The 26,368-nt window shown below is 34.8% G+C and overlaps 2 protein-coding genes, 1 long non-coding RNA gene and 1 pseudogene across 9 annotated transcripts; 1 reads left to right on the top strand and 3 right to left on the bottom strand.

Annotated features, from left to right (window-relative positions):
* Positions 1 to 2,835: 2,835 nt before the first annotated feature.
* On the top strand, positions 2,836 to 4,245 carry LOC142642363 (uncharacterized). Its single transcript, XR_012845645.1, has 3 exons — positions 2,836 to 2,964; positions 3,914 to 4,042; positions 4,162 to 4,245. It is a non-coding gene; the product is annotated as an uncharacterized LOC142642363 (long non-coding RNA).
* A 1,065-nt stretch (positions 4,246 to 5,310) lies between these two features.
* LOC142642518 (putative pre-mRNA-splicing factor ATP-dependent RNA helicase DEAH5) lies at positions 5,311 to 8,045 on the bottom strand (annotated as a pseudogene).
* Positions 8,046 to 9,609: 1,564 nt separating this feature from the next.
* LOC142642519 (uncharacterized) lies at positions 9,610 to 22,518 on the bottom strand. Of its 7 annotated transcripts, XM_075816890.1 has the most exons (11): positions 22,143 to 22,518; positions 20,804 to 22,046; positions 20,379 to 20,625; positions 19,615 to 19,768; positions 18,974 to 19,092; positions 18,427 to 18,851; positions 17,419 to 17,511; positions 16,808 to 16,915; positions 12,202 to 12,368; positions 11,962 to 12,011; positions 9,610 to 9,865 (listed from the first exon to the last, which is right to left on the bottom strand). In XM_075816890.1, exons 1-2 carry the CDS (start codon positions 22,515 to 22,517, stop codon positions 20,841 to 20,843), a joined length of 1,581 nt encoding a protein of 526 aa, XP_075673005.1. In that variant the 5' UTR covers position 22,518; the 3' UTR covers positions 9,610 to 9,865; positions 11,962 to 12,011; positions 12,202 to 12,368; positions 16,808 to 16,915; positions 17,419 to 17,511; positions 18,427 to 18,851; positions 18,974 to 19,092; positions 19,615 to 19,768; positions 20,379 to 20,625; positions 20,804 to 20,840. The 7 variants fall into 7 exon arrangements, with proteins under 7 accessions (XP_075673005.1, XP_075673007.1, XP_075673004.1 ...); XM_075816892.1 differs by lacking the exon at positions 18,427 to 18,851 and having other exon boundaries at positions 18,916 to 19,092; positions 20,379 to 20,595; XM_075816889.1 differs by lacking the exon at positions 18,427 to 18,851 and having other exon boundaries at positions 17,419 to 17,505; positions 18,916 to 19,092.
* Positions 22,519 to 23,995: 1,477 nt separating this feature from the next.
* On the bottom strand, positions 23,996 to 26,156 carry LOC142644545 (disease resistance protein RPV1-like). Its single transcript, XM_075819132.1, has 2 exons — positions 25,663 to 26,156; positions 23,996 to 25,118 (listed from the first exon to the last, which is right to left on the bottom strand). The coding sequence occupies exons 1-2, from the start codon at positions 26,154 to 26,156 to the stop codon at positions 23,996 to 23,998; spliced, it is 1,617 nt and encodes a 538-aa protein (XP_075675247.1).
* Positions 26,157 to 26,368: the final 212 nt, after the last annotated feature.

The raw sequence follows: 26,368 nt of genomic DNA on the forward strand, positions 1-26,368 counted from the left end.
TTATGCTTCATTGGAAAAGTTACTCTTTTAATTCAATGTGAACATTCTTAATGCAATCTGGCAAGTTGCAAGTGATAATTACTGTGAATGCAGAAAAATAGAGGAGACTTTGCAGAGGATATAGGAGACACAAGTGAATGAAAATCATTTTAGTGTTGTTTGGAAGGAAATTGTATTTAATTGACGTTGCTTCACATAGCACTCTGAATTCCTAATTAGTTTGAACTTCTTTGACTAGGGGGGTGGGGGGGGAAGAAAAAAAAAAAGGGTTGAAACTCCTTGAGCCAATGGTATTTGGACTTGAAAGGAATCTTGTCCCCATCAGCGGCTGAAGGATGATGTAATCAGTTCAACTGGGTTGGTAGTGCGAGTTGAATTTTTCTACCAAAAATAAAGGGGATGTGGTTAAAACTCCTTAAAACTTGACTATTGTGTTTATATCAATAATTGAAAAGAAAAGATATATTGTGTTTATATCAATACATAGGATATCAGATATTTGACTCTGTTTTGCACCTGGGTCGTGTTAGGACACTTGCAAAAGATAGGAAAAAGGACAGTAACACCAATAGAAAGGTTGGTAGGGACTAGAGTGGGGTTGACAAGCTCAACAGAATAGTAGGTTGTGAGGTTCATAAACTTAAAGGTGGAAACAATGTAGAAAGTGTCATTTGGTTTGATTACATATGAGAGATTGGCATAGGATAAGTTAGTGGTGGTGTTAATGGAGTTACAAGAGCATGAAATAGGAACAAAGAGGGGTTGGCCAGCAACAAGAGCGGAGGAAGGGGAGGATATTTTGCTGGGTTCTGATATCTTGAGGCGGCTGACTGAGAAGAGGTCACCTATGGAGGCCAGGTCAAGGAAGTCTGGGGCTCTAGCTTGGTAGAAAGCATAGGTTTGGCATGGATAGGTGTACTGGCTAATTGTGTAGTTCTCTTTTAGAACTTAGTTTTCAAAATTGGAAGCAAGTTCATGGTCATCCACATCCTTCTCAAAGTTGCCTCGCTCAATCCTCTCTTCGTACTCATCCATATCATCGAGATTTTCATCATTATTCGCAAAATGATCTTCATCCTCCACCCCTAAATATGTCTCTTGAGGTTGAAGTGTTTCACTAGTATTGGCAGCATTATCTTGAGATGAGAATGTGTAACCTCCCATTGTAGTGCATCCATCGTCTAATTGCAAAGATGTAGTTGTTTGTTGCTGCAACTCCTCGACATCAACTTCTGCGAGCGGCTCGGAACTTACGTACAACTCAGCAGCATTTACTTGGGGCATTTTATGGATTCTATTAAACATGACCTTTACATGTTTATCTTCTTTGATCGCCATGTACTTGTAATTTATCCGCTCATAAAGAACTTCTTGTGGGTAACGATAAATAATATTTATGTCGTAACAAGTAGGGCTCAAACTCAGTTCTTTCATTATTTTCAACTTCAAATCATTCAATGTCTTCAACTTACGACGTAGTATCATGTAATAGCATTCGATATTCGGCCCTTGAAATGCGAATCCGTCAAACTGCTCGTGATTGGAAAGGGGACCACCGTAGTATACATTTACGTCAATATTCTTCGAGATTGTGAACCTATTAAAGTCAAGGGTAATATGTTAGTGACATATTTTAACACAATTACAAAACATTTTTATGTACTCAAAGTAGGAAAATTACAACTTCTTACATCCAACACACCCCACATTTGCATATACTCACTCCACATCACATACAAACACACTCAATCATTATTATTTCATACTCAAACAAATAAAAAAACTAAAGACAACACTTACCCCCACTACAAAATTTCAAATCATTCTAACAAAAAGATAATAACAAATATTAAACCAAACAACAACAAAAATAGCCATGATAAAAGCCTAACAATACAAATATATATCTTAAATATTTGTTACTTCTTATAAAAAAAAATTTTAAAAAAAAGCCTAGCATATATACACTAACTTGTTACATCATATGCATCTACAAACCCCACATTAACATATATACTCAATCATTACCATTTGTTTCTAAACAAAAAAAAAATTCATTAATCATACTAAAAAAAAAAAAAAAAAACTAAATGCACAAATATTCAAATCATTCTATAAAAAATATAAAGAAAAATTACAAACCAAACAAAAAAACTAATGATACATACCCATAAAAAACCTAACATTACATATATGTAACTAACAACTACCCATAAAAAAACCCTAACATTACATCTATGTAACTAACAACTATTCAAAAAAAAAAAAACTAACAACTAGAGAGAGTGTATAAAAACCTTACTTGACATGATAATGTGTAAATGGAGGATGAGTTTGATTTGAAGTTTTCTATGAGAGTGAGAGAGAGAGAGAGTGAGAGAGAGAGGAAGAGAGAGTGAGAGAGAGCTGCTGGATTTTGTTTTGCAATGGCAAACGGCAGACCTCACAAACTTATTATTGGGTGATAAAAAGAAGCTGCCCTAGCCACGTGGACCAAAGTGGACCAAACATAGCAAATCGAGTCTCAAAGACTCGATTTCCTTTAAAAACCGACTCTAAAAGACTCGATATCTACCTGGAGTCCCTTTGGTCGCTTAAGCGTATTTAATTTTTCACAAGTAAATCGAGTCTCTAAGACTCGATTTCCAGGTGGCCACCACGTGGAAAATGGCCACATCAGATTTGATCAGAACATAGAAATCGAGTCTTTAAGACTCGATTTTTAGGTTGAAAATCGACTCTCTCAGAGTCGAGATGTTAGTATGTTATATTCTTTCCTTCCGGAGCCTACTAACTAGATTCTTTAGCATCCATGCCTAATGGGCCATTTTCTCCGTTTTATCACTATCATCTTTAAGTTTCACCTCAACCATTCTTCGATCTTGTTTGAATATAGAGTTGCTGATGAGCTTGAGCTTAAATGGCACTTCCTCTTCCCACATTAATGGAATGGAGGGTGAGATTGTATGTTTGAGTTAAGCCCAATAAGTTCGCATCTATCTTACCAATATAAAAGAAAGTTTTGAATCTGGAATTATCTATCAGGTGAAATGACTTAATTAGAGAGGACACTAAAAAATTCAAGACCAAGCTGATGTATGTGCAGTTAGCTAGAAGTTCCATATGGAATTAGAAACTTTTGTTTTTGTGTTAGGCTAAAAGCAACAGGACCTCCATGATAGATTATTTCAATAAATTATACAATTCAATCCCACTCTTTTTATTTCTTTGGACCATGAACATTTTCTTCAAAAACAATAATGGATGTCATGAACGTTTTCTTCAACCCTAGTGACAGAACCTATTATGAGGAGATGATACAGACAGGGATTTCTACAATTGTTGTCATCAACATTGATAGAGGACAAAAGATTCCGCTTTTCTCTGCAGCTTGTCTTCCCCATAATGAAATATCTGCTTAGATATGTAGCCAGCCTGGTTTGGTCAAGCGATTGGAGTCCTGAAAATCTTTTTGAGTTATATCTGCCATACAAATATGCGGTAGCTAAGATAACTAAGTATTAAACAAGTTGGATGACTAAATGCAGGATAGCAATAAAAGAATTCCCCTATAACTTCTAATGAATCGTCCTTTTTTCTGATTTTTATGTTAGGCATACTTAGATGAATGCACAACATTATTTTGTTGAACTAATGGAGTTAATATCTGAATAGAACTAGCAGCTCCCTTTTACAACGAAATTCATGAAGTGCTAGAATTATATACCTTCCTAGTAAATAGGAATCTCAATTTCTTTTACTTCCATATCCAGTTGTTTCCTTTTCCTTAGAATTAACCGAGTTAATTATTTCTTACATCACCACTTTTGTTACTGTCTCTTATCTTCTTGTTGTTGTCTTCATCCCCCCTAACTTTTAAGTGATTATGCTGACCTACTTTATTAATTTACAGAATGCAGAAGAGGACAATTTTGCCGTTGTATTTGTAGCTATGGTTGTAAATATGGAGACTGCACAGTTTTTCACACATGATTTTGAGGAAAATGGCTCTATGGAGAGTGTGACGCTCTTTCTGAACCTGGTATAATTTCAAATCTGCATATGGACCATATTGTGATATACCTATTACTGTTATAAGTTCAGTAATACAGTGTCTGAATTGCATTCATAAAATGTGTCCTCTGATGTGCTCTTTTACAGGCAAATGACCCTACAATTGAATGTATTATCACTCCTCGTATAGTTCTTACTACTGCTGAATATTTTGCTTTTGAATTGGGAAGCATGTTCTTGTCATACTTATGGATATGAGTTCCTATGATGATGCTCTTCATGAGGTAATGTAAAATATTTACGCCATTAATTTGCACTGAGGCTGTATCATATACTGTAATTTTTTTTTTTTAAAAGGTCAGGGTCTAGATGCACAAAGCTTTGTGGTTCTAATACTTAGAAATATTTAATATATTTGCAAATTTTACATGGCTTCCAAGTATTAGAGACAATATTTTTTAGTTGAGAGTTGTGAGAAGCGATTACGCTAAATCTGCAGCTAGTTTCAGTTCTAAATGCATGAGTCATGCTTGGGAATGTTGTTGTATAGATAGTGCAAGTTCTTTTTTGAATTCCACTATTAAGGCTTAAAGCCTTTGATTGAGGGGTGTGTGCCATGCATCATTGCAGCGAAAGTTTTCTTTGTTATTGCTGTATTATTTTTGTGCTATGAACATCTTTTTTGCATATAAGGACAATCTGTTGGTCTTCCTCACACTACATTATATTTTGAAGAGGGGTTCCATTGTGTGATATTTTCTGATGTTTAATTAGTAATTAACATTTTCTTCAAAAATAATAATGGAAGCTATGAACGTTTTCTTCAGCCCTAGTGAGAGAACCTATCATGAGGAGATGATAAAGACAGGGATTTCTAGAATTGATGTCATCTACTCTATTGCTAGAGGGCCACTTTTCTCTGCTGCTGGTCTTCCCCATAATGATATATTTGCCCAGATATGTCACTAGGCTGGTTTGGTCAAGCAATGGAGAGTCCTGAAAATCTTTTTGAGGTATATTTGCCATACAAATATGTGCTAGCTAAGATAACTCATTAAACAAGTTGGATGACCGAATGCAGGAGAGCAATAAAAGGATTCCTCTATAACTTCTAATGAATTGGCCTTTTTTTTTCTCCTGATTTTTATGTTAGGCGTACTTAGATGCATGCACAACATTATTTTGTAGAACTAATGAAGTTAAAATCTGACTAGAACTAGCAGCTCCCTTTTACAATGAAGTTCATGTAGTGTAACAATAATACAATAAAATTCATGTAGTGTAACAATAATCTGAATAGAACTTGCAGCTCCCTTTTACATTAAAATCAAGTGCATAAAGTACAAAAGTCCATTAAACCATGAACTGAAACAAAAGAACAAAAACCTATCACTACAACCTAGTCCAAAAGAGTCTTAAAAAAGAATAGTTTAAGATTTGAAATTGTTATTTATCTCCAGCTAAATGCATCACATCAAATAATGAGGACAACCATGCAAATAGCACCATTCCGATTTACAGCAGTACCCATAATCAAAATGAATCACATCGAGACATCTCAAGCCAGGCGTTTACTCAAATGCCAAGAATTTGGCTCGTGATGTTTATCATGAAGTGGCCCAATCCTTTCTTGTCGTTTTCGCTTGCTCAACTTTGTAGAATCTGCCACCTTGAAAAATCTAGGCCAGTTCCACGAGCCAATCTATAACTGTGACCTCTCGTATGTACTCCTTTGTAGTCATCAGACTCATCACCAGCCCATGGTAGATGACCCAGTCAGGTTGCCTCTGGAAAAGAATACTGTCTGGATGAATAGAGAATTGTTGGTTCTCTACTAGGGTCCTATAGCCCTCTTGTGGGTCCTTTCTAGATGCATGGAAAAAGAACCCTGCAGTATTCGCCTTTCGGATCTTTGTAAAAAATTTCCCTGCAGTCACTAAGTTCAATTTATATTTGTCCATGATGGTTAGTAGATTTTTTCTCATATCCTGTGCCCTCCTCAATGATCTGTACCGAACAAAGTTCTCAAAACACCAGGGCCTAGAAAAGTTATTACTTTTCCAAGCCTCATAAACCACAAGTAATGTTAGATGGTCTCCCTCTGCCTGGAAAAACTCGGCCTTCTTTTGATCAGCTTGTGCTTGTTTCCCTCTAGGCCTGTAGAATAATTCCCTGTTTGAATCATTTCAATGATGGTCAAAATCTCATCACTGCATTCAGGGTCCACACTGGCAAGCAGCATTTTAGATAATGGTGTTTCAAGAGGAAATTCAGCCATTTTCTGGCCCAATTTGGTCAGAAGCCCTTCCTCATCAAGAGCTCCTAGATTGTACAACTGTTCCATGGCAGAAATGAGAGCTTGGGGTGAAGGCAGATCTATGAAATCAAAAGACAGAAGATCATTTATCCCCATAGCTTTCATAAGCGTATTTAACCCAAGATTTATCCTCTGTATTTCAGGAATTGAAGTAGGGGACATCTCATAGCAGTATGTACTCTCAGTGTAGAGGTGATAACATTTCCCAGGCCCCGTACTCCCAGCACACCCAGCTCGCTGCTTGGCTGAAGCTTGTGAAATAGGAGTTATGACAAACGAATCAAGCCCTTGCTTCAGGTTATACACATTCTGCATTGCAAAACCAGGATCAATAATGTAATGTATTCCATCAATCGTCAAAGATGCCTCGGCGATATTGGTAGCAACTACCACTTTCCTCTTCCCCAGAGGTGCAGGTTCAAATATCCTTGACTGCATTTCACTTATAAACCATTACAATAATCAATTCCAGAACATTTTTACCTAGCCCTTTCACCCTTTTATGAAGAGACAAGCATGCAAAATCAATCGCCTCCTGACCAGTCAAGAAGAGAAGGATGTCTCCTTCAGGTTCTGTCAAGTGGATGTGTAGCACAGTAAGTAGGAGTGCATCAAGGTAATCACTTTCCGACTGTTTGGAGTAGAGTATCTCAACAGAAAAAGTTCTACCAGGAATTGTAAATATATTACAGTTAAAGAAACACCCTGAAAACTTTTCTGCATCCAGTGTTGCAGAAGTGACAATCAGGCGAAGGGCGGGTCTTCGTTTCACTAGTTGCTTGACAGCTTGAGTAATCCAAAGAGAACATTTGTGTGTATAGTCCTCTCATGTGCTTCATCGAGCATAATAACAGAGTACTGGGAAAGGTTACCATCGATCAAAATTTCCCTAAGAAGCATACCATCAGTCAAAAAATTTACCCTTTTTTGTATATCCAGCTTCTGCTAGATATTGAGTTACCTGAGTTGTCTTACCCGAACCAGTCTCGCCAATTAGAACTAGGACCTGGTTGTCATGCATAGCCTGAATGAGTTCCCTCTTTAATTTGTAGATTGGCAAGCTCTGCCTCTTTTCTTGAATGGACAGCTTCGACCTATGCCCAAAGCTAAGTGATTGTCCATGATTCTATGTTGCTGTTCGCATACTTCTCTACGCTCCTTTGTAAGCGCAGACTGAAGCTTTGCTGCACGACTCAAAGACCCTTCTGGATTCTTACAAATTCTAACAGGTGACATATCCATTGAATGCCTGCTCTGCCCTTGTAGAAACGCTGGTTCATCCTCATTCATCTCAATTTCAACTTCAACCCCCTCTTCTTCTCGATATAACAAACGCCTGAAGCAATCAACTACTTCGTTTCCCACTTCTTCGGCGAAACTCATTCCTTTGTAAACCTTATACAATTACGGCTTATCCGAGTCGCCTCTCTTATGATGAACACTATCACCATTATCTTCACGATTGCTATGCCTTTCTTTACTATCTGCAATCGCAAGAGCACTATACTTGGCTTTGTCAACGCCTTCCTTCTTCTTCGGCTTCCGCTTCGGAGGAGGAAGAATGGCGTGGATTATCGTCAGAAGCTTACGGACAAAGTAATCGGGAAACTCAGTGCCATTCTCTTTCAGACCTTGGAGACGAGTGATAGGTATTCGAGTTTCTTAAACCCGTCGTCTTTAGCGGGAGCCATTGTTGAAAAAGATACAGAAATAGCTTTAGAGAGATTCAATGAAGGAAAAAAAAAAAGATAGAGATATGAGGATTTATATAATAAAAACTCAGTGAGCATAGGCCTTTAGCCCTGACTCATAAAATCTGGGCCATGCTATACGCAGCTGGGCCTAGGCCTTTTAGCATTCCAAACGTATCTGCATAAATAAAAGAATTAACATAGGCATCTACTTATCTTCATTGGGTACATATAGACTACTTTATGGATACTTGTCAACAATGATAGAGGACTGGATTTTAGAGTAATCTCTATTTTGGTTTAAGAGTTTTCAGCTCTTGATATGTTGTTAATGACTGTGCTTATTAGCTTACTTTGAAAGTTCCTATTATTCATACTCCAAAAGAACAACCTCTATTTTTTTGGAGGCTGGAAACTTAAAGAGAGAGTTAACAAGCAAACTTTAAAAAGATTATTAAACTTGTTAACTCTCGGCAAAAAAATGGAATAGGATCAGGGTGATAGCAGGATCACAAGCTAAATGATGTTAACTGAAGATGAGAAGTCTCTAGGGAGTGAAAAACAATTGGAGGGTTCTTTCGCCTTGAGAATTTTGACAACCAAAAAGAACCAAAATGAAAGTGGCTCGTTATATTAAAAATTATAATACATTTTTCACAAAATAAAGGAGATCATATGTCAATCAACACCTATCATGTGGTAAACGAGATTAGTGCGAAAATGGATTTATTATTAAAGTCAACTATAGACACATGCACGGTGAATGACAAATGGCATGACAATTGTATCAAAGTAATCGAATAACATATCTCTTGGCGAGGGGACCTGCCTCCATCGGCGGTTGTGGCGGCCTCAGAACAAAGTTCAATTAGTACTGATTTCTTGCTAAGCAAAGTTGTGCAAACCTTGGGCTTTTTTTGGGGGGCCCAATCCCACTCTTTTTATTTCTTTGGACCATGAACAATTTCTTTGAAAACAGTAATTGATGTCGTGAATGTTTTTTTCAACGCTAGTGAGAGAACTTATCAAGAGAAGACGATTTAGACTGGGATATATACAATTGATGTCATATATTACATTGTTGGGTTTACAAAAATTGGTTCTTGATTAAAAACAATACATAAGGACTCTCTCTCATTTATTTTGATCTAGAATGATTCTCCACTTTTCTCTTATCTATGTTCATTTCTCAGTTGTAGCAGAATCTAACATTCTCGTTTGGTTTTTGCCTGTATCAATTGCAAAGTCCATTTGGTTGCCTAGTATGTGAGTGTTATGCCTTGAGTGTATGTACATTCAACATCCGTTCAACTTAGGTTGAAGGCTACGCTTGGTGATTTGTAAAAAAGTGGTAATTTAGCAAAACTTTTAGGATATGGATTAATTTATGTTGCCACTACACTTTTTACTCAAACATATAAAAACACATCCGCTTCTTTATTACCAAGCTTCAAACACTCCTAGTCACTATTGAACCCACTACCTCACCATCCACGTTACTAAAACTAGTATGTAATTCGTGCATGGTTATTAAACATATAGAACATTAGTTTAGCTACAACATTTAGAGGTACTAAAATAGTTTTTCCTTACAACTTTCATGATATTAGTTACGTCAAGTTTCTCATTACACTGCTATTACATATATAATTTTGAAAATCACAATTGAATATTACATATATAATATCAATTTACAATCACTGTCCGTGAAATTATACTAAATACATCACAAAATAAAATAATAAGTTGGTCTAATAGTATCTCCAAAATTGGATGAGGATAGGTGCAGTTCGTTCAACTTAATTACAATTTGTTATGTCCAAGATCTTCGTGTACAAATTATCTGAATAGAAACAATATAAAAAATATACTCATTAGTTAAGAGAAAAAATTATAGCAAAAATATAAACAATCTAATTTGTATGGAAAACTAACTAAAACAAAAAAGGCTAAAAGAAAATTATCTAAGATGCCAAGATTTAGACTTGAATTGTTTGTATTTATTACCTGCTCATCATAAGCTTGACATTAATGCAACCAATTGAAAAAACTTACTAAATAATAATATATCAAAATTAAAAGATAAAATTTTTATTAAAAAAAAAAACTAAAAACTAAAAACACTCAATAATAGTAATAATGAAATGGTCGTCAAGCAAAGAATAATAATGAAATGGTCATCTCAGCTTTCTCATTGATAATTATAAATGTGTCACTTTGCATTAAAATTAAGAAAGTTAAAATGGATACTATAGACTACAGTTAGAAGCTAATTTAAATTTTGATTGTGCTTTGATCTCAATTTCCAAGGGATGGTCACTAACTCATGATGCATGGGAAAATTTTGTATAATACATCATCACACACATAAAAATGATTACCCCTTAAAGAAATTAAAACCTTGAAGACTCATTCTACCACTAAGTTATTGTAGAATTTTGGGGTCATAAGAAGAATTAGGAAAACTTACCAAATGTCATTCAATATGGTGATCTGCCACATTAATTACCGTTACCAGTTCCAATAATGTTATTTTGGAACTTTCAAGCAAAAAAACAAAAACAAAAACAAAAACAAAAAAATTGTTTGGCACTCTTTTTTTTCATGATATTCTGGAAGGTAGATTATACTTGCAAATAAGGCATTACAAAAAATCAGTTTCATCCTCGAGGTTTTATACATCATTAGTTATAAAGTAATAGTATTTGAGTTACCTAAATTGTTGAGAATGAAGTCATGAACCACCTTACAAAAATGACTTTGACATTGTTATAATCCTTTCTAATAACCAAGTAAAGAAGACAAATATATACATAACAATATGGTTTACATGACATGATGGCTTTCCTAAAAATAATAAAAATACTTATCACTTGTGGAAAATAAAATTATGGAGAGCCAAGTTAGTAGGTGAATTAGTTATGTAGTGAGAAGTCACGTTAACTGATTTTTATTCTACATTATTTTACAAATGCTTAAAACACAATGGGGAATATTCACTTAAAAATAAAAAGGAAATTGTCAAATTCCAAAACTTAGTTCCAACTACTAATAAGAGCCTTATGCCCAAAGATGTCCATGAATTGGTCATCAAAGGTGAGGAACTTCAAAAAAATTATATTCAAGAAAAGAAAATAACCTACACATCAAAATAACAAAAAATTGATAGCATATTCTCTCTTGAAAAGAACATATGCAAGCTCCATCATTTAACTGATCCTCAAATCTCAATAAACTCATTTATCCCACTTTTCCAACTTCAACAATCATACAAAACCCTCCAGAATTTCAATTTTTTAAAAAGAGAAAAATAAAGGAAGTACCTAAGTTTGAAAAAATGTTCTTAACCTCCATTAGCATAGGACCAAGGGACCATGATTGTACCACCACCTGCACCATTCTTCTTATTTCTCTTCCTCCTGGCCTTTCTAAATGTATTAGGAATTCTAGAATAAGAAAAAATGATTACTCGCTTAAAAAATTCTTTACCCATTAAACTTGTTTATCCATCATTGGATGAAATATGAAACAACATAAAATGACATGCCATTAAATAAAATTGGGAATAATTTAAAATTTTGAGAATTCCATGCATTCAAATAAGAAACTCAGCTTTTACAAATTTTTTATCATATCCATTATTCCACTAAAGTTCTTAATTATATGAAAATACAGTTTTTACAAAAAAGAAGAAAAGAAAAGGTTTCTAGTTGCATCAAATACAAATAAGCCACATAAATGAACTTTCTTGAGGATTTATCTTATCATTCACCAACTATGTTATGCATCCTACCCATGGGAAAGTTCTCAAATTCGACAATTGAAGAAATTCTTGAATGATTACATGCATTGCAAATTATGTACCCACTATTAAGTTTATGAGGGGTCTTAAGGAAAATAAGAATCTTATAAGTTTGAGGAAGTAACAAGAACCTTTACCTGCTTTTGGCCTCTGGATTTATTCAGCTCATTGATTTATTCAAGTGGATCTGAGAAGCATTATAAGGAAGTGTATGCAAGGTTAGAAGTTAATTCTAATTTTAATATATAACAGCTCATTTAACTCTTAAGAGACTAAATTTAATATTAAATTTTGGACCCACCACGTGTCACTTCAATCAGCCTACCAACAAAATAAGAACCAAAAAAAAAAAATAGTATCAGTGGCAACTTTTATACCATTTACAATAGCATCTTCAAACAGCATAGGCTGGTAGGTTGCTGCATGACTCGGATGTATTCGATGTTGATGCAGGTTATGGGTTCGAACAACATGAAAATCTGTTATTGCTTTCTTTCATTTGGATTTATTGCTTGATGAGGGATGCCGCGGAGTGATTCAACAACTGTCTCAATAACATATTATTGGCTATGTTAAAACTAATGCAAGAAAAAATAAATAAAATATGAAGACTTATTGAAATTAATACAATAAGCTAAAAATGACATTTTGTATTAGAATTAACCAATTGAAAATTTTCGAATCAAGTCATCTATCCACATAATACAATGGACATTTTGCTTTCGTAAGGTTTGTGTCAAAGCCAGCAATAATAACTCATGTAATTCTCAATAGACCAACTGCTCATGCAAATTCTTAAAACACAAAAACTTGACTTAAAAGGGACTTAACATTTTTAAATTAGATGGAGTTCTAACATATTGAAAATTAAAGGTTTTCTTTGTCACTGAAAGCATCAATCCAAACCTCACAACTCAAGTATAACAAACACAATAGCCAAAGGATTCTAGAAATACACTTTCAAAGCCCTAATGTCACAAAAATCTTATAGTCAAGTATTTTGACAGACAAGTTGCAGGCAATTTCTAAGAGGTCAATCCAAAGGCCAATGCTATCTAATCTAAGGGCTTGATAAGATGTAATGAAACTACCAATCGTCAACGCTAATAATTTCAAAATTGTAACAGTTGTTAGTTCCAAAAGAGAAAAAAAAAATTGTAAACAAAATAATCCCAACGAATTTCCTGAATGATCACTCAGAAAACAATCCAATGCCAATTTTCAAATAGAACAGTTGACATAGGGAAAAAAAAAAGGGAAGAAGAAGAGGCATGAATGGACCTCATGGTCATCGAAGACTGTTTGATGTCCAAGTTGGTGCGGTCATTGACTCTGCCATAGGAAAACAAATGCCAAAAAGAATGCCTACAAGCTGCTTCTTGAGGACTCTCTCTGCCTTTCCACAAATCCTTTGAGATAGAATCATGTCCATAGGGGGTTTGGAATCTGATCTGGAAAGTAAAAGTCCCCCTGAAAATCTGCAACTTTATGTGGAAGCTTATGCATGATGGCCTCCCCACTCTCCTAAGTCTAAAAAATAGAGGAATACCAACCCAAAGCACCTGCCCCCTGTGTGATGATGAAGATGAAGCAACTCACCTATTTCTGTTTTGCCCTTTTGCTAGAGCTTGCTGTCATGGATCTCCGTTAGCTGTTCATACCACTGATCCAGCCAATGTCTTGGTGCAGCAATGGGTTGGGAATTTACTAGACAGACACAAAAAACTGGAGGCTGAGTCAATGATTTATCTTCAAGCCATTTTCACTACACTTCGGACAATCTGGAACCAAAGAAACACTCTGGTTCATGAAGGCAAACAACCTAACCCCATGGAAGTAATTCTAACAGCTCAAAACCGTTCTTGCAGGTACCAGGAAACTCCTACAAAAAATGCAGACATCAACAGGAATGCTAAGGAGACGATCTCAGGCACTCAATCGCTAGCAGGGCCTAGGCACCTAATGATCAAAATTGCTGGAGTCAGGAGGAAGAGAGCAAGGAGGAGTGCATATGCTTATAAGGCCAAGAATATGCAGGGGGAGACTATGTTTTGTGGTGTAGCTAGTAGTGCAGCAAACTCAGCTTGTGGGGCATCTCAAGAAGCTCTGGTGGAGGCATCTATAAAGAAAGGAACTGTCAACAAGTACTGATCCTAAGCAATAGCAGAAGATTGGTCCAAACTGTCAACAAAGAAAGGAACCCAAACTGGCCGGAGAGGACGATGATGGCTGATCTATCTTCCCTTCATCAAAATGGCTTAGTTTTGAAGATGCTTTTTGTTCCCAAAGTTATAAACTGTGTCTGTTATGTAGCTAATATAGCAACTACAATGCCATTTCACTAATGCTGGTCTAGACCAGCTACTTTGTAACAAACTCCCTGTTTTCTCCCTTTGAATGGTATCAAAAAAAAAAAAATGTCAAAAAGAAGAAAAACAGATAGAAATGGGTTCTATTTTTGAGGTAAATATAGTGATTGTTCTTCGCATTTTGGATCAATGCAAAGCTAAATTTCTTCAAGAAGAGAGAGGCCTTTTGCATTATATAGGTGCTCATATTATGTGAGGCTGTGTGTGAATGCCATAGAGGAGAAATACGTTTAAGAGGTGAGAGAGATAAGGAAGAGAAATGGTTTGGAAATTTACAAACACAAAATAATAATAGGTGAATTTATAACTGCTGAATATGTAAGAGCATATTAGGATTTGATGGAGAGAAGAAGTGGAAAAGGCACCTAGATGCATGCAAGAGAATCAAGATAATTTTCTGACCTACCAAAACAACATTCATTTCAGAGTACCAAGATTAAGAAAATATTTATGACACATGGCTCAAAATTAGCCCACAATTGAAATCTATGCTTGGACTTTAATTATATATTTAGATAGATGAGGTTGTCTTTCTTTCTTACAAATTCATTTCCGGTATAATAGCAAATGAAATCACATTATGCAAAAACATAAATCAGCAGAGTGATATAATTTATTTGTAGAACTCCATGATCATTCTTAAGTGGATTGAAAAGGGGCCTAACATAAAATTTCTTTAAAAGGGCGGTGCCTATTTCAAACTCAGTTTGTGAACTAAAATAGTAATTTCAAGTCATGATTTCGCTTCAAAATGTATGTGTACGATTGTTTGTAACAACTAGTGTGCACTAGTAATTCCCCCTAATAAAATATGCATTAATGCCCTTTAAATCAGGTCATAGTAATTACTTAGAGGAGGCATTGTCAAACAGGAACATACTATGACAAGTGAGCAAACAAAACCTCACCAAATTCATTTTGGCAAACCACTGCAATAAAAGAGGCACAGATCTTATGGCAACATCAAAACTAATTGTCACCCAACTAGTGTGAGGGGGCTTCCAAAATAACAAGGTGGGGGGGGGGGGGGGGAGATATAATTGAGACCAAGCCAAAATGTGATCAAAGTACACTTAAACGTTTTAGCACCTTCCTTTGGGTTCGTGTGTGACCTGCAAAGATGGTTTGATTTCGAATTTTCCATATTTTATCAAATAGAATAGAGGCAAAGAGAGTGAACTTGTGTTCTTCATTTGTGGGAATCTTCAAGTGGCATTGCGGAAAAATGAAAAATTTCCCAATGTTACTTGGAGACAAAGTTCCAAGAGAGGCAGTGAGAATTGGCCATGGAGAGAGTGACCAAATGGAAATGGTAGATGTGTAAGGGCATGAGACAAAGATGTGATTTACAAATTCCATATCTTGGTTGCATAGAACACATGTCATGTTTGTTTGTGGCCACCTCCTATTGAGTGATTTTTTGGTAGGAAGGATATCCCATGCAATTTTTTAGAGCATTAGTTTTAATCTCTAATGGATTTTTAGTTTCCAGAGGTGCTTCCAATCATGTTTTGAAAGCAAGCCCCTTTTTTCACTAAAGCTTTAGACTTGTAGATGCCTTTCCATAACCAGGAGGAGAGAGAGCTCAATGGTGCTTTGAGGAAACTTTTTTTCTGAAGGTATTTGGCTTTGAGGATTTGAACCCATTTCACATCAAGGTTAGAGGCCATAGCCAATCCCAATTTGGCTATAAAGCCAATGTTTGTGTCTTCCAACTTTCTAATTCCCAAACCCCCCACAATCTTTGGGCTTACAAACCTTGGTCCAGGACACTGGGAAAAAAGAATTCTTGTCCATGGAGTGACCCCAAGTAAATTTCCTAAGACAAGAATCAATTTTGGAACCAATGTTTTTTGAAAGGTAGAAGGTAGAGGCTGTGTAGGTGGGAATAGATGCTAGGATGGATTTAACTTGAGTAATTCTGGAAGCTTGGGATAGGATTTAGCTTTCCAAAATTGTGCTCTAGAAATAACCTTGTCAAGGACCTCATTAAACATTTGCTTTTGTTCATGCAGACAAAACATTTGATGAAGTCCTCTAATATTTAATTAAACAGACATAGACAGCTACACAGTCTCAACAAGGTAATTATCTTCCACTATAAAAACTCTCTTTCTACTTGATTAACTGTTTTGATCGAAAAACAAGTACCACATGACCACAAAGGCTGTGAACTTATTATTACTCATACAATAGCCAAGCATGTAGAACATAACAAAAACTTCAATAACACAAGCTAAAACAAACCCAATTCACATCACCATAAAAGAAAATTTTAAGGTATATATGTCCAAGAAATAAACAAAGCACTCATTGTACATTAAAAACAATTTTCATAAAAATTGGGTTTGAACTAACTTGTGCACAAATAGTTACATGCCCTGGCCCATGCAGTAACAATCTCGTGACCAGGCCACATATAGTTACATGCTAACTTGTGCACAAATCACCTCTGACAGGACTTGTTTTGGGCAACTGTTTTATCAACCTAAAGCTCAAAGTAAGTTTTAGTTCGATTTGCAAGAAGCTTAATCAAACTTTGATAGATTTTTCAATAGTTTAATTCAAGATATCTGCAGCAGAGTAACACATAAAGTAATGCTTATGAACATACCTCAATGACCTAAGCAAATACTAGGAGGCTGGAGTGAGGGCAATCGGGTATTGAAATTGCAACTTGGCCTATGCCTTTTCACTCCCTTGTTAAGAGCATTCATCATTTCTGCAAACAAGATCACAGGTTCTTAAGCATAAAGATTCTTAATGCAAGCAAAAACATCAGGCACATGTATAAAGGGTCCATTCCTATGATTGCAATATAAAAATTCCCCACAAATTAAATATCTTCTACATTGATGGATTTCATCACAAGAAAATAAAGCATTTAAAATAAAGTGTATTTCCCTTGTACTCTTTATAACTCATAAAAATGATAACACAGTCTGATACAGGGAAAGAGTTGTAAATAGCAAACACAGCTGAACAAAAAGTAAATGACAAAAAATTGACTCGCAACTATATGTGCTGCATGTAGGACTTAGAAAACTTCCTAGAGACATTAAAAGCCAATCTTCTTAAGTGGTCTCCATAAAAAGAATAAATGAAATCAACATCCAATATGACAATTAATGAATGCTAAATTTCACATATGTATGCATTTACAATGAAAAGAATGGAAGATTGAAACATAATCATGAAAAAAAAAAAAAGAATTTAACCAATCACCTTTCCTCAACTACCAATAGGAAGCATCATTCTCTGGTGTGGCCTCTTTCTTGAGAGTAATAGCACAAGACAAGCAGCCTGGTCATACTGAAGCTTGATTTAAAACAAAAATATTATGTTAAAGATAACCACTGCATTATGTTGAAAACACAAACATTAAGTTAAAAAGAAAAAGTGAACCGGAAATTAAAATAACAAAACCACAGTATGCAACTTAAGAGCTGACATGAGAGAACATTTGTTGCTCTAATACTCTAAATCTTAATACTCATACAAATATTTAAAACTCAAAGTATTAGAGATATAGTGCATGATGATTGATCATGCCTTTTTGCCGTGGCAGTCACAGTTATGGTGGTGGCAACTCCGGAAGGTCTGCCTCTATTAGTTACTCTTACATGTGGCATATTCTATGAAATGCTTGATGCCTGATTACACCTTGGTTCGAGAACCTTCTGCTTGTTACACAATGGACTCAGTCACCAAAAAAAAAAAAGGAATCTTCACTGACAAAACAGGCACTTGACAGTTAATGAGATGACGCTAAGAGAATCTTGGCTTGGTTAAGAAGCAACGAGAAAATGTACTTCCTAAGAAAAATTAGAAAATGTTCTTGTTATTAGGCAACAAGTTTTTGGTTTTAACACAGCTAGTACAATTTACAAACAGGATTTCTGCATGACCTGTTGAAGGATTTGGGAGCCGTACAGCAAAAGTACTACATTATTGGGCTATCTTCGATTTAGGCATCAATATCGATAAAATCAAGCAGAATTCTGAGATAATCTAAGTCAAGGCCCTCAATTCAAAGAAAAATAGAAGCGAGGATTTCGAAAAGAGGAAGAGTAAAAAGACTTTATGCACTCTCTAGAGTAAACATCAAAATGATCCCTGATGACAATGAACATGCAGCAAGAGTGATAGCTTTGGAATGTGGGATTCCCAATCATGATGAGGATTTGAATAATGAAGCTGTAGTAGAACGGGGAATTTTCAAAAAATACTCACCTGAAGAGAGAATTGCTGGTATGAATCATGTATTTATCCTAAGAGAAGAAAATTATTGGGCTTTCCATGGGAATCGAAGGCACTGAAGTGGCGAAGGAGAGCACAAATACTGTCATCCTGGTTGTTTACTTCTGTGATGACAGTTTTGAGGTGGAGAAGGTGTGTATATAAGAACATTCAAAATTTCATTCAGTTCCAGCTCACTATGAAAGTTGCTGCCCTTGCATCAACTTTAGCTATGGCCATACAATGTCTTCATAGTAAAGCCATCAATCAAAGCAATTTATAACTAGAGCCATAGAAGTCTTACTAATGCTACAATGTAGGGTATGATCTATCTTTGGCGTGTGTGAGATAGTGAAGGAAACCCTCATTTTCAACACTTTTTCCTCTGTCAAGTCTTCAATAAGTTTGACGCTAGGCAACTGGAGAAGAACAAATTTAGGGGTTATTCAAGAACAAGATGTTTATAATAATTCCAAGGTTTACCATATTTTTTCAGCTAGTGATGGTGGGCTTAGAGAAGTGGTTTGTCAATTGTCAATACCAAGAGGCTGATTGGGGGCAATGGGGTGCTTGCATTGGACTTGCAGCTTTGTCTTGGTCAACTGGTTTGGCTCTTCAAGTGTAGTGCAGTTTCTGGCAAGCGGTTAGATGCTCTGCTTCCTGAAATAGTAAATGATAATCAATGCAATAATCCCCCAACCCCACCCCCACAAAAGAAAAGTATCTAAGATTCAGCCAATAATTCCAATTCATTTTTGATATATGAATTTTTGTTTTAGGTGAAGTGAATATTAAATTTAGTGCTAAGGGATATCAATTCAGGAGAAAGGTTCCAATTAGCCTCTAACATGAGGTATGTTCAAGATCACAAGGAGAAATAACCATTATTTGTATGAGAAGAACAACATAAAAATCATATTTCATTCAATAAGACAATTTATTCTAAACTTGGCCAACTGGAATATCAATTCATTTGATCTTATTTATATATTGTCATTTTTAACAGAACTACAATACAGAAGGCCTTAAGTCATACTAACTGAAATTAAAACAGTCCAAGCTAGGCCTAGAGTAACCTCATGACTACTCCCATATTAAAATCAAATTATATTTCCAAAAATTACTTAGCTGGTATACATATAAAGTGAAATTAGGAGCATCAAATTGTATTTAAACACTCACCTTCAAAAGGATCAAAGATTCCAAGAGAGACCTCATTAGCATCTAAATGACCTTTCAGAACTGGTGCTAAGTATTAATAAATTGATAAACCATAGTCCAAACATACATGTTGAAGAAGAGCAGAAAATGAATGCAGGTCCACCAGGATGTGTGACTGTGTGAGCAACATATTAGAAAGAGGAGAGAGAGGTAACAAACTTCTATCTGCTTGTTTTCAAAATTTTAGTTGTAAAAATTGAGCTTTCTTCCAAATATTCTACTAATCTGAAATTTTCTTTATAAAAATTATAATATTTTCAAAGAAAATACTTCCATATTCACACAAAATTAAAACCAAGACCTAAACTCCACGTTGTAATGATGTGGAAGGAGGTACAATTTGGTCAAAAGACCATTACCTTATTTTTTAAGTAACTTTGGCTGAAATAATCTAATAACTCTAATTCAGCTACAAGCTATAAGTGACCCCTTGAGTATGACCCATTAGAAATTGTTTATGTCAATTTAAGAAAATTAAATGCCATATGAGAAATAGAAAGACTAACAAACACATTCAGTGAGCAATGAAAAGCAAATGCTAATTTCTTTCATTAATTTTGATTTTTCTTTACACTAATGTCCTTTCCAATTGAATGGTACCCAATCATATTAATGAGTAGTTAATTTATTGTGAGAGAAATGGCAAAAGCAGTCAATGAGGCATTCCTTAACACTAAAAAACATTATAGAAAAACAGTTTCGATGTAATAAACTAATAATAGTACCTTGTTATATTTCTTTGAATTTGAATGAAGAGGTTCTCGTTTCTTCTGCCAAGGCCCTCTTTACTGTTGGGGGAACATTTACAGGCAACAATAGACTAGAGTCATTAGACCCCAGTGCCCATTTTATGAGGCTGTGCACTGCATTATTATCTGAAAAAAGAAGCCAAAGCCAAAATATCCTTCATTATGTGCTTCCATTCCCAGCCAAGCTTGCAAGCTGGATTCGCAATGAAGTCGATGATGTTAGCTGCAATTTAAAAGATAAATCCTCAAAAACCAGCTAACAATATAAAGATTATCTTTAGCACAGATTCATTGGACTATAAAACAGGAAGAGAAATAGCAATCCAATTTTGCAATCTGTACTGTAATTTACCATTATATATATCAAGAGTAACATTTTATTAAATACTTGGAGTGCTTACCTTTATACCCTTTACCACAACTTGTTCAAGTCTCTCCTCATATGCCAATGGCATTGGCTATCTTACTGCAGAGGCTTACCGCACGTCTGATTGCTCTGCCATTCCCCTCTTGATTTCTGACAACTACAGCCAAACCTATATTATTTTGATCACATGATGCATTAAAGTTAAGCTTTACCAGTTGATCAGGTGGTTTGGTCCAAGCACTTTCCCTGTTTTGCTCTTCAGTTCCCCTTGTAGTCCCAAGTGATCTCAAGTTAGAGTCATACTGTGTGTTAAGATGATGGGCTAGCTGATTTATGCTTGCTTCAGAGTATGAAACCAGAGCTTTTTCTCGTGCATCCCAAAGGATTTTCATCGCCATGACTGCATACAGTGTGAATTCATCTTTGGTGACTCTTTCTGCTAGTAATTCCTTTGGGGGGTCAAGTATTTGTTCAATGAACTCCTTTACAGATTTAGCTTGGATCATTTCAACGCGAAAACCCCATCTACCACCATACCAAATTCCTTTGGCATAGGGACAACATTGAAATAGATGTAAGACTGAATCTTCTGCTATTTCACAAAGAGGACAATAATTGGCATTTTGGGTTTCAGAGCGTCCGACCATCTCTCGCTTGAAGGGAAGAACCTCTGCAGCCACTCTGGATATAAAAAATTTTAATCCTTCATCCAAATATGCTTCTTTTAATATCTCATCTATGGTAGAATTCCGAGGGGGGCATATGCATGCCACATGGACCCCCCACCTTTTTATTCTAACTTTTCCTGATTTGGGGTGGTAATTTAATATTTTACACCGAAGAGTAACGTCATTCCGATCACTTGAAATTATGCGTTTCAATAAGTCATGTCTAACACTTATAAAATGAAACCACATAAAATTTAATGAATCATGTGAAAATTTGCATCTCGCGAGCCTTTCTTCAAAACCATTAATGAGCAAGTAGATAGAACAAGTAAACTTTTCACGATGAATTGGCACATTACCCTTGCGGAGTTTCACGTTTAAAGCAACACATAAAGCAAATGATGAAAATCTTTGACCAACTGAGAATAATATGGAATGTGCATCACTCTGATGGTTGAACCACTCTGGAATTGTAGTTCCTGGAAGTGCAAGGTTATAACTAGGCGACTTAGAAGCAAAGCCCAATTCAGATCCAAACTCTTGATGCGATGATCCCATATTAGAATAACCACATGCTAAATTCTGTGGAAGCCCTATCACATCTCCAAACTGTTTACAATTAGCAAAATTACAGAACTTCAGTTTAGCAAATTTAGTAAGGAGAGTTTACCAAAATTGTTTCTTTTTTATATAAATTAGAGATACCTGACTCAATAATGAACGTGAATTCAACGAATTGCACCCTCTTGCATGTACAGCTTGTATACAAGGTGGAAGCATTGGAATTTCCCGAAGGTTCCAGCAGCCACGAATGTTAAAGGTTTGTAATTTCGGACATATCCTTGCAATTTCAGGGAGGGTAGAAATGTTGCTGTTAAAGAAACCTAAATATTGTAATTTAGGGAAGCAACCAGAAGTATTCATGGCTTCTGGAAAACTTTCACAATCATACAATATGAGCGTCCTAAGATTTCGTAAATTAAAGATGTTACTTGAATCTTTCACGTTTTTTAAATTTATTCTTAACCCATCAAGGCTAATGAGATATCCTATTGATGAAAGCAATGCTAATCTTTCCATTCTTTGCATAAGACTTGCATACCTAGGAAGACAAATCCATCTAAGAGATTTCAACTTGAGGTTTCTTGGTAAAATCCTAAGATTTTGGCAAGAAGTGAGATCCCAGGTTACAAGCTCTTGAAGAAGTCCAACGGACTGGTGAACCTCAACTAAATTTATGCATTTTTGAAGGTTCAACCTCTTTATATTTGGGGAAATCACTGATAAGTTAGGCACCTTTGTAATATTTTCACAATAAGAGAAATCCATATATTGCAATGTTTTGAACCGACATCTCTGTAGAAGAAAGGAAATTTTTTTGAAATTTATTAGTAAGAAGAAAACAAACTTTAAAATGATAGGCTAAGAGAATAGATTAATAACTAATAAATGATCAATAATGAATTATATACATTTTTTTGAAATAAAAATGCTAAAGGTATAATAAGTTTTACTACATAAAACTTATAAACTTATGTGGCAATAAAGGTGATTGGTGGGTTTCAATCACATCATAAATGATTTTTTTTTTTTTTTTATGATTAATGACACATCAATTTTTTTTTTTTTTGAGTAAATTCTTATTTTCAACCTATGACGTCTGCTCCTAATGATAGCTTTTTATTATCAGATCAAGACATCAATCAGTTTTTGGTGTAGATGAGGATTGAACCCTAATCTCTTATTCAACTATCGAAAACTTTACCAGTTGAGCTAACTAGAACCCACTAATGACACATCAGTTTGTACGCTTAATGTAATAAAATTTGTAGAAGTCATAGACGGTAGTGCTTCTCTTTTTAAAAAAGAAATACGCTTGTCAAATGGTTCATTGATTTGCACCCATAAACTCATAATGGCTGTGCGAAATTTTTTAAAATATTTGTGCACAACTTATCTTTGTTTGTGGGGAAAATGTATAGAAATATTATTCAATGTAGTATTAAATGCATGATTTGGTTTTAATAACAAAAAATAATTCACCTTATCTTATTCCCTAAGTGTACTCATTAACAAAAACCTAATAAGAATTTGTAAATACTAATGATCATACCTCGAAATGCTCATCCAATTCAATGTGGCTCCGTCGCATTTTGAGTACAACGAGTTTTGTAAGTTCAAAGGTGGATGGCAAGAATGGTAAAGGAAATTCACTCCAATCAAGTAACCTTAACCCATTGGGAAGGGATTTAAGGTCTTCACAAATTACATTATGAATTTTCAAATATTTAAGACCCTTCATCTTCTCAAGATTCAATTGCATGTTCCTTGGTTGTGGGAAGCACAATGATATGCCTCGAATTTCTTCTAATCCCTAATTAGACCAAAAAAAAAAAAAATACTTGAGTCACATTACACAACAGAATTTATGACTATTAAATCTTAAACAAAATCAATGCTAAGAAACTTATATTTTCTTCAAAATTAAAATGATAAAATCAAAGAAAAAAAATAACTATATCAGAATTATGAGAAAAGGGAGAATAAATTAGAACTACTTATACCGTATCTCCAATTAGTACTTCAGGAGCATCTTCATAACACAATAGCTTTTTAGGTTTCTTAGACAATTCCGATTCTTGTCGAACAATTTCAAAACCCATTTGTTGTATCAAATCATGCATTGATAAGTTGCCATCTTCAACAACTATGAGGTACTTATCAATAAGTTTTTCAATATCACATAACGGATTGTAGAAATAGCTACTTTGTAATATATCAACAACAACTTCCTTGTAGAATCCTTTGAAGAGACATGCAATATCAAGGAAAATATCCCGTTGAGTTGGGTCTAATCCATCGTAACTTATTTTGAGTACTTGTAGAATATTTGGATTTGGAAATATTTTATACTTTTCTAAGGTACTTTTCCAATAATGAATATTTCTCTTGTACAAATCAGCACCTATTATTTTTAAAGCTAATGGAAGACCTTTGGCATGATGTAAAAATTGGTCTTCGAGCTCCAAATAATCTTTCGTAGGCTTGCTTCTTCTGAATGCATGATGATAAAAGAGTTCACGAGATTCATGTTTATTTAATTCTTTGACCTTATAGTTATAGTAAGTTAGATGACAATCTTCTTGAAGAGAAGATAACACCTTTTCCTCTCTTGTTGTGATAATGATTCTACTTCCAGATGCAAACCAATCACATTTACCAAGCAAATTTTCGACTTGGACTAATGTTTCCACATCATCAAGAATTAAAAGAATTCTTTTGTGGTGAAGCATCTTCATTATCACATTGATTCTTTTAAATACACTATGCGCCTTCAAATTTCCTCCCCCCAAGATCTCAGAATAAAGTACTTGTTGTAGTTGGAGTATTCCATCATTTGTTCTCGATTTTTCTCTAACATCCTCTAGAAAGCTACTTCCTTCAAAATGATATGCAATTAAGTTAAAAATAGCTTTTGCAATTGTTGTCTTACCTATTCCAGGAAGACCATGGATCACCAACATGCGAACATCTTTTGACTCAATATCCAATTGGCAACTTATTTCCTCTATGCGTGAGTCTATTCCAACTGGGTATTTAACAACAAATACTTGTGTATGATTTATTTTCGCACTTAAGGTCTCTTCAAAAATTTCTTTGATAAATCTAAATTGAGGGTGGCTGCCAATCACAAAGCATTTAAAACATGTTAGAAAATAGAAATATGATCTTAAATTGAACTCAAAATGTTTAGCTTCTGAACTACAACATAAATTTTGTTAGTTAAATTAAATGGCACATAATTTATAGATTTCAGAGCTATCATTACAAACATTTTTATTTTTTAGGTTGAAAATCGATTTTAGACTTTTAGCACAAAGATGCATGGAATATCTGCTTTGGAAAGGGACAAACTCATTGAATATCCACTTCTGACACTTGAATGTATTTATTAAAACATTTAGGGGAAATTTTCTAAACATGATGTAAGAGAAACTTCAAATTAATTGATAAGATTATAATGTCGTATATTCTTCCCTTTCTTATCATTGAACCTTGTATTCTATTTAGCTCACTAATAAAAGATATGATCAAAATATAAATTTTTTATAATTTCTTTTCTTTTCTTTTTTTAATAAAAAAGCAAATAAGAAGGGTTTTCTTGGGAATTGTTGTTTAGCAATAAAATTAATTGGAGATAACAAATTTGAGATTAAACACATACTCATTTTTGTAATGCCAACCAGATATATTGCTAGCTTCAGTTAGGGCTGCCCGCCATCTCTGCACCTTCTCTTTATTATCCTTGAATTTTTCTTTATGCTTTGTGAGTGCTTCTCCAAAATTTCCCTTTTGGTTACGTACATATGATGGATCCACCTTGTAAAAAACTGGTAACACCACTTGGCCATTCTTTTTACACTCAAGAATCTTGACAAGTTCATCCAAACACCAAGTGGAAGATGCATAGTTTTTAGAGAATATGATTATCGAAATCTTTGAACTTTCAATAGCTTCAAGAAGTTCAGCAGAAATGTTTTCTCCTCTTTGAAGTCTATCATCCATGAAAGTATTAATACCATTATGACACAAAATACCATTCAAATTGCTGGTAAAACCATTGCGGGTATCTTCTCCTTTGAAACTCAAGAACACATCATATCTATATCGTTGGGTGAAAGAGAAAGAGGAGGTTCCCTTAGTGGTCGAAAGAGCCATTGTAATTTTGATATACAGACAGTTGAGAAGATCTAAAAGGTAGAGGAGAGGAGAAAGAAAATAAAGATGTGACGAAATTAAAATTGTAAGAGTTTAAGAAGTGAAGTGAATGAGAAATTAAAAATGAGAGATATTTCACAATGGTTTTTTCAGAAAGAACGAGAATTGGCTGAGAATGAGAGAGTCAATGAATTCAATTCAATTGTTGTGAT

Source organism: Castanea sativa, chromosome 7 (genome assembly GCF_040712315.1).
Source record: "Castanea sativa cultivar Marrone di Chiusa Pesio chromosome 7, ASM4071231v1".
NCBI lineage: Eukaryota > Viridiplantae > Streptophyta > Magnoliopsida > Fagales > Fagaceae > Castanea > Castanea sativa.

What these genes read in the sequence shown, in the direction of transcription:
- LOC142642519 (XM_075816892.1), bottom strand. Translation starts at nt 22,517, where the DNA reads ATGGAAAGATTAGCATTGCTTTCATCAATAGGATATCTCATTAGCCTT. An exon ending in CACGTTCATTATTGAGTCAG is followed by an intron (nt 22,047 to 22,142) that starts GTATCTCTAATT and finishes AATTGTAAACAG; the next exon opens with TTTGGAGATGTGATAGGGCT.
- LOC142644545 (XM_075819132.1), bottom strand. Translation starts at nt 26,156, where the DNA reads ATGGCTCTTTCGACCACTAAGGGAACCTCCTCTTTCTCTTTCACCCAA. An exon ending in GGTTGGCATTACAAAAATGA is followed by an intron (nt 25,119 to 25,662) that starts GTATGTGTTTAA and finishes TGTGATTGGCAG; the next exon opens with CCACCCTCAATTTAGATTTA.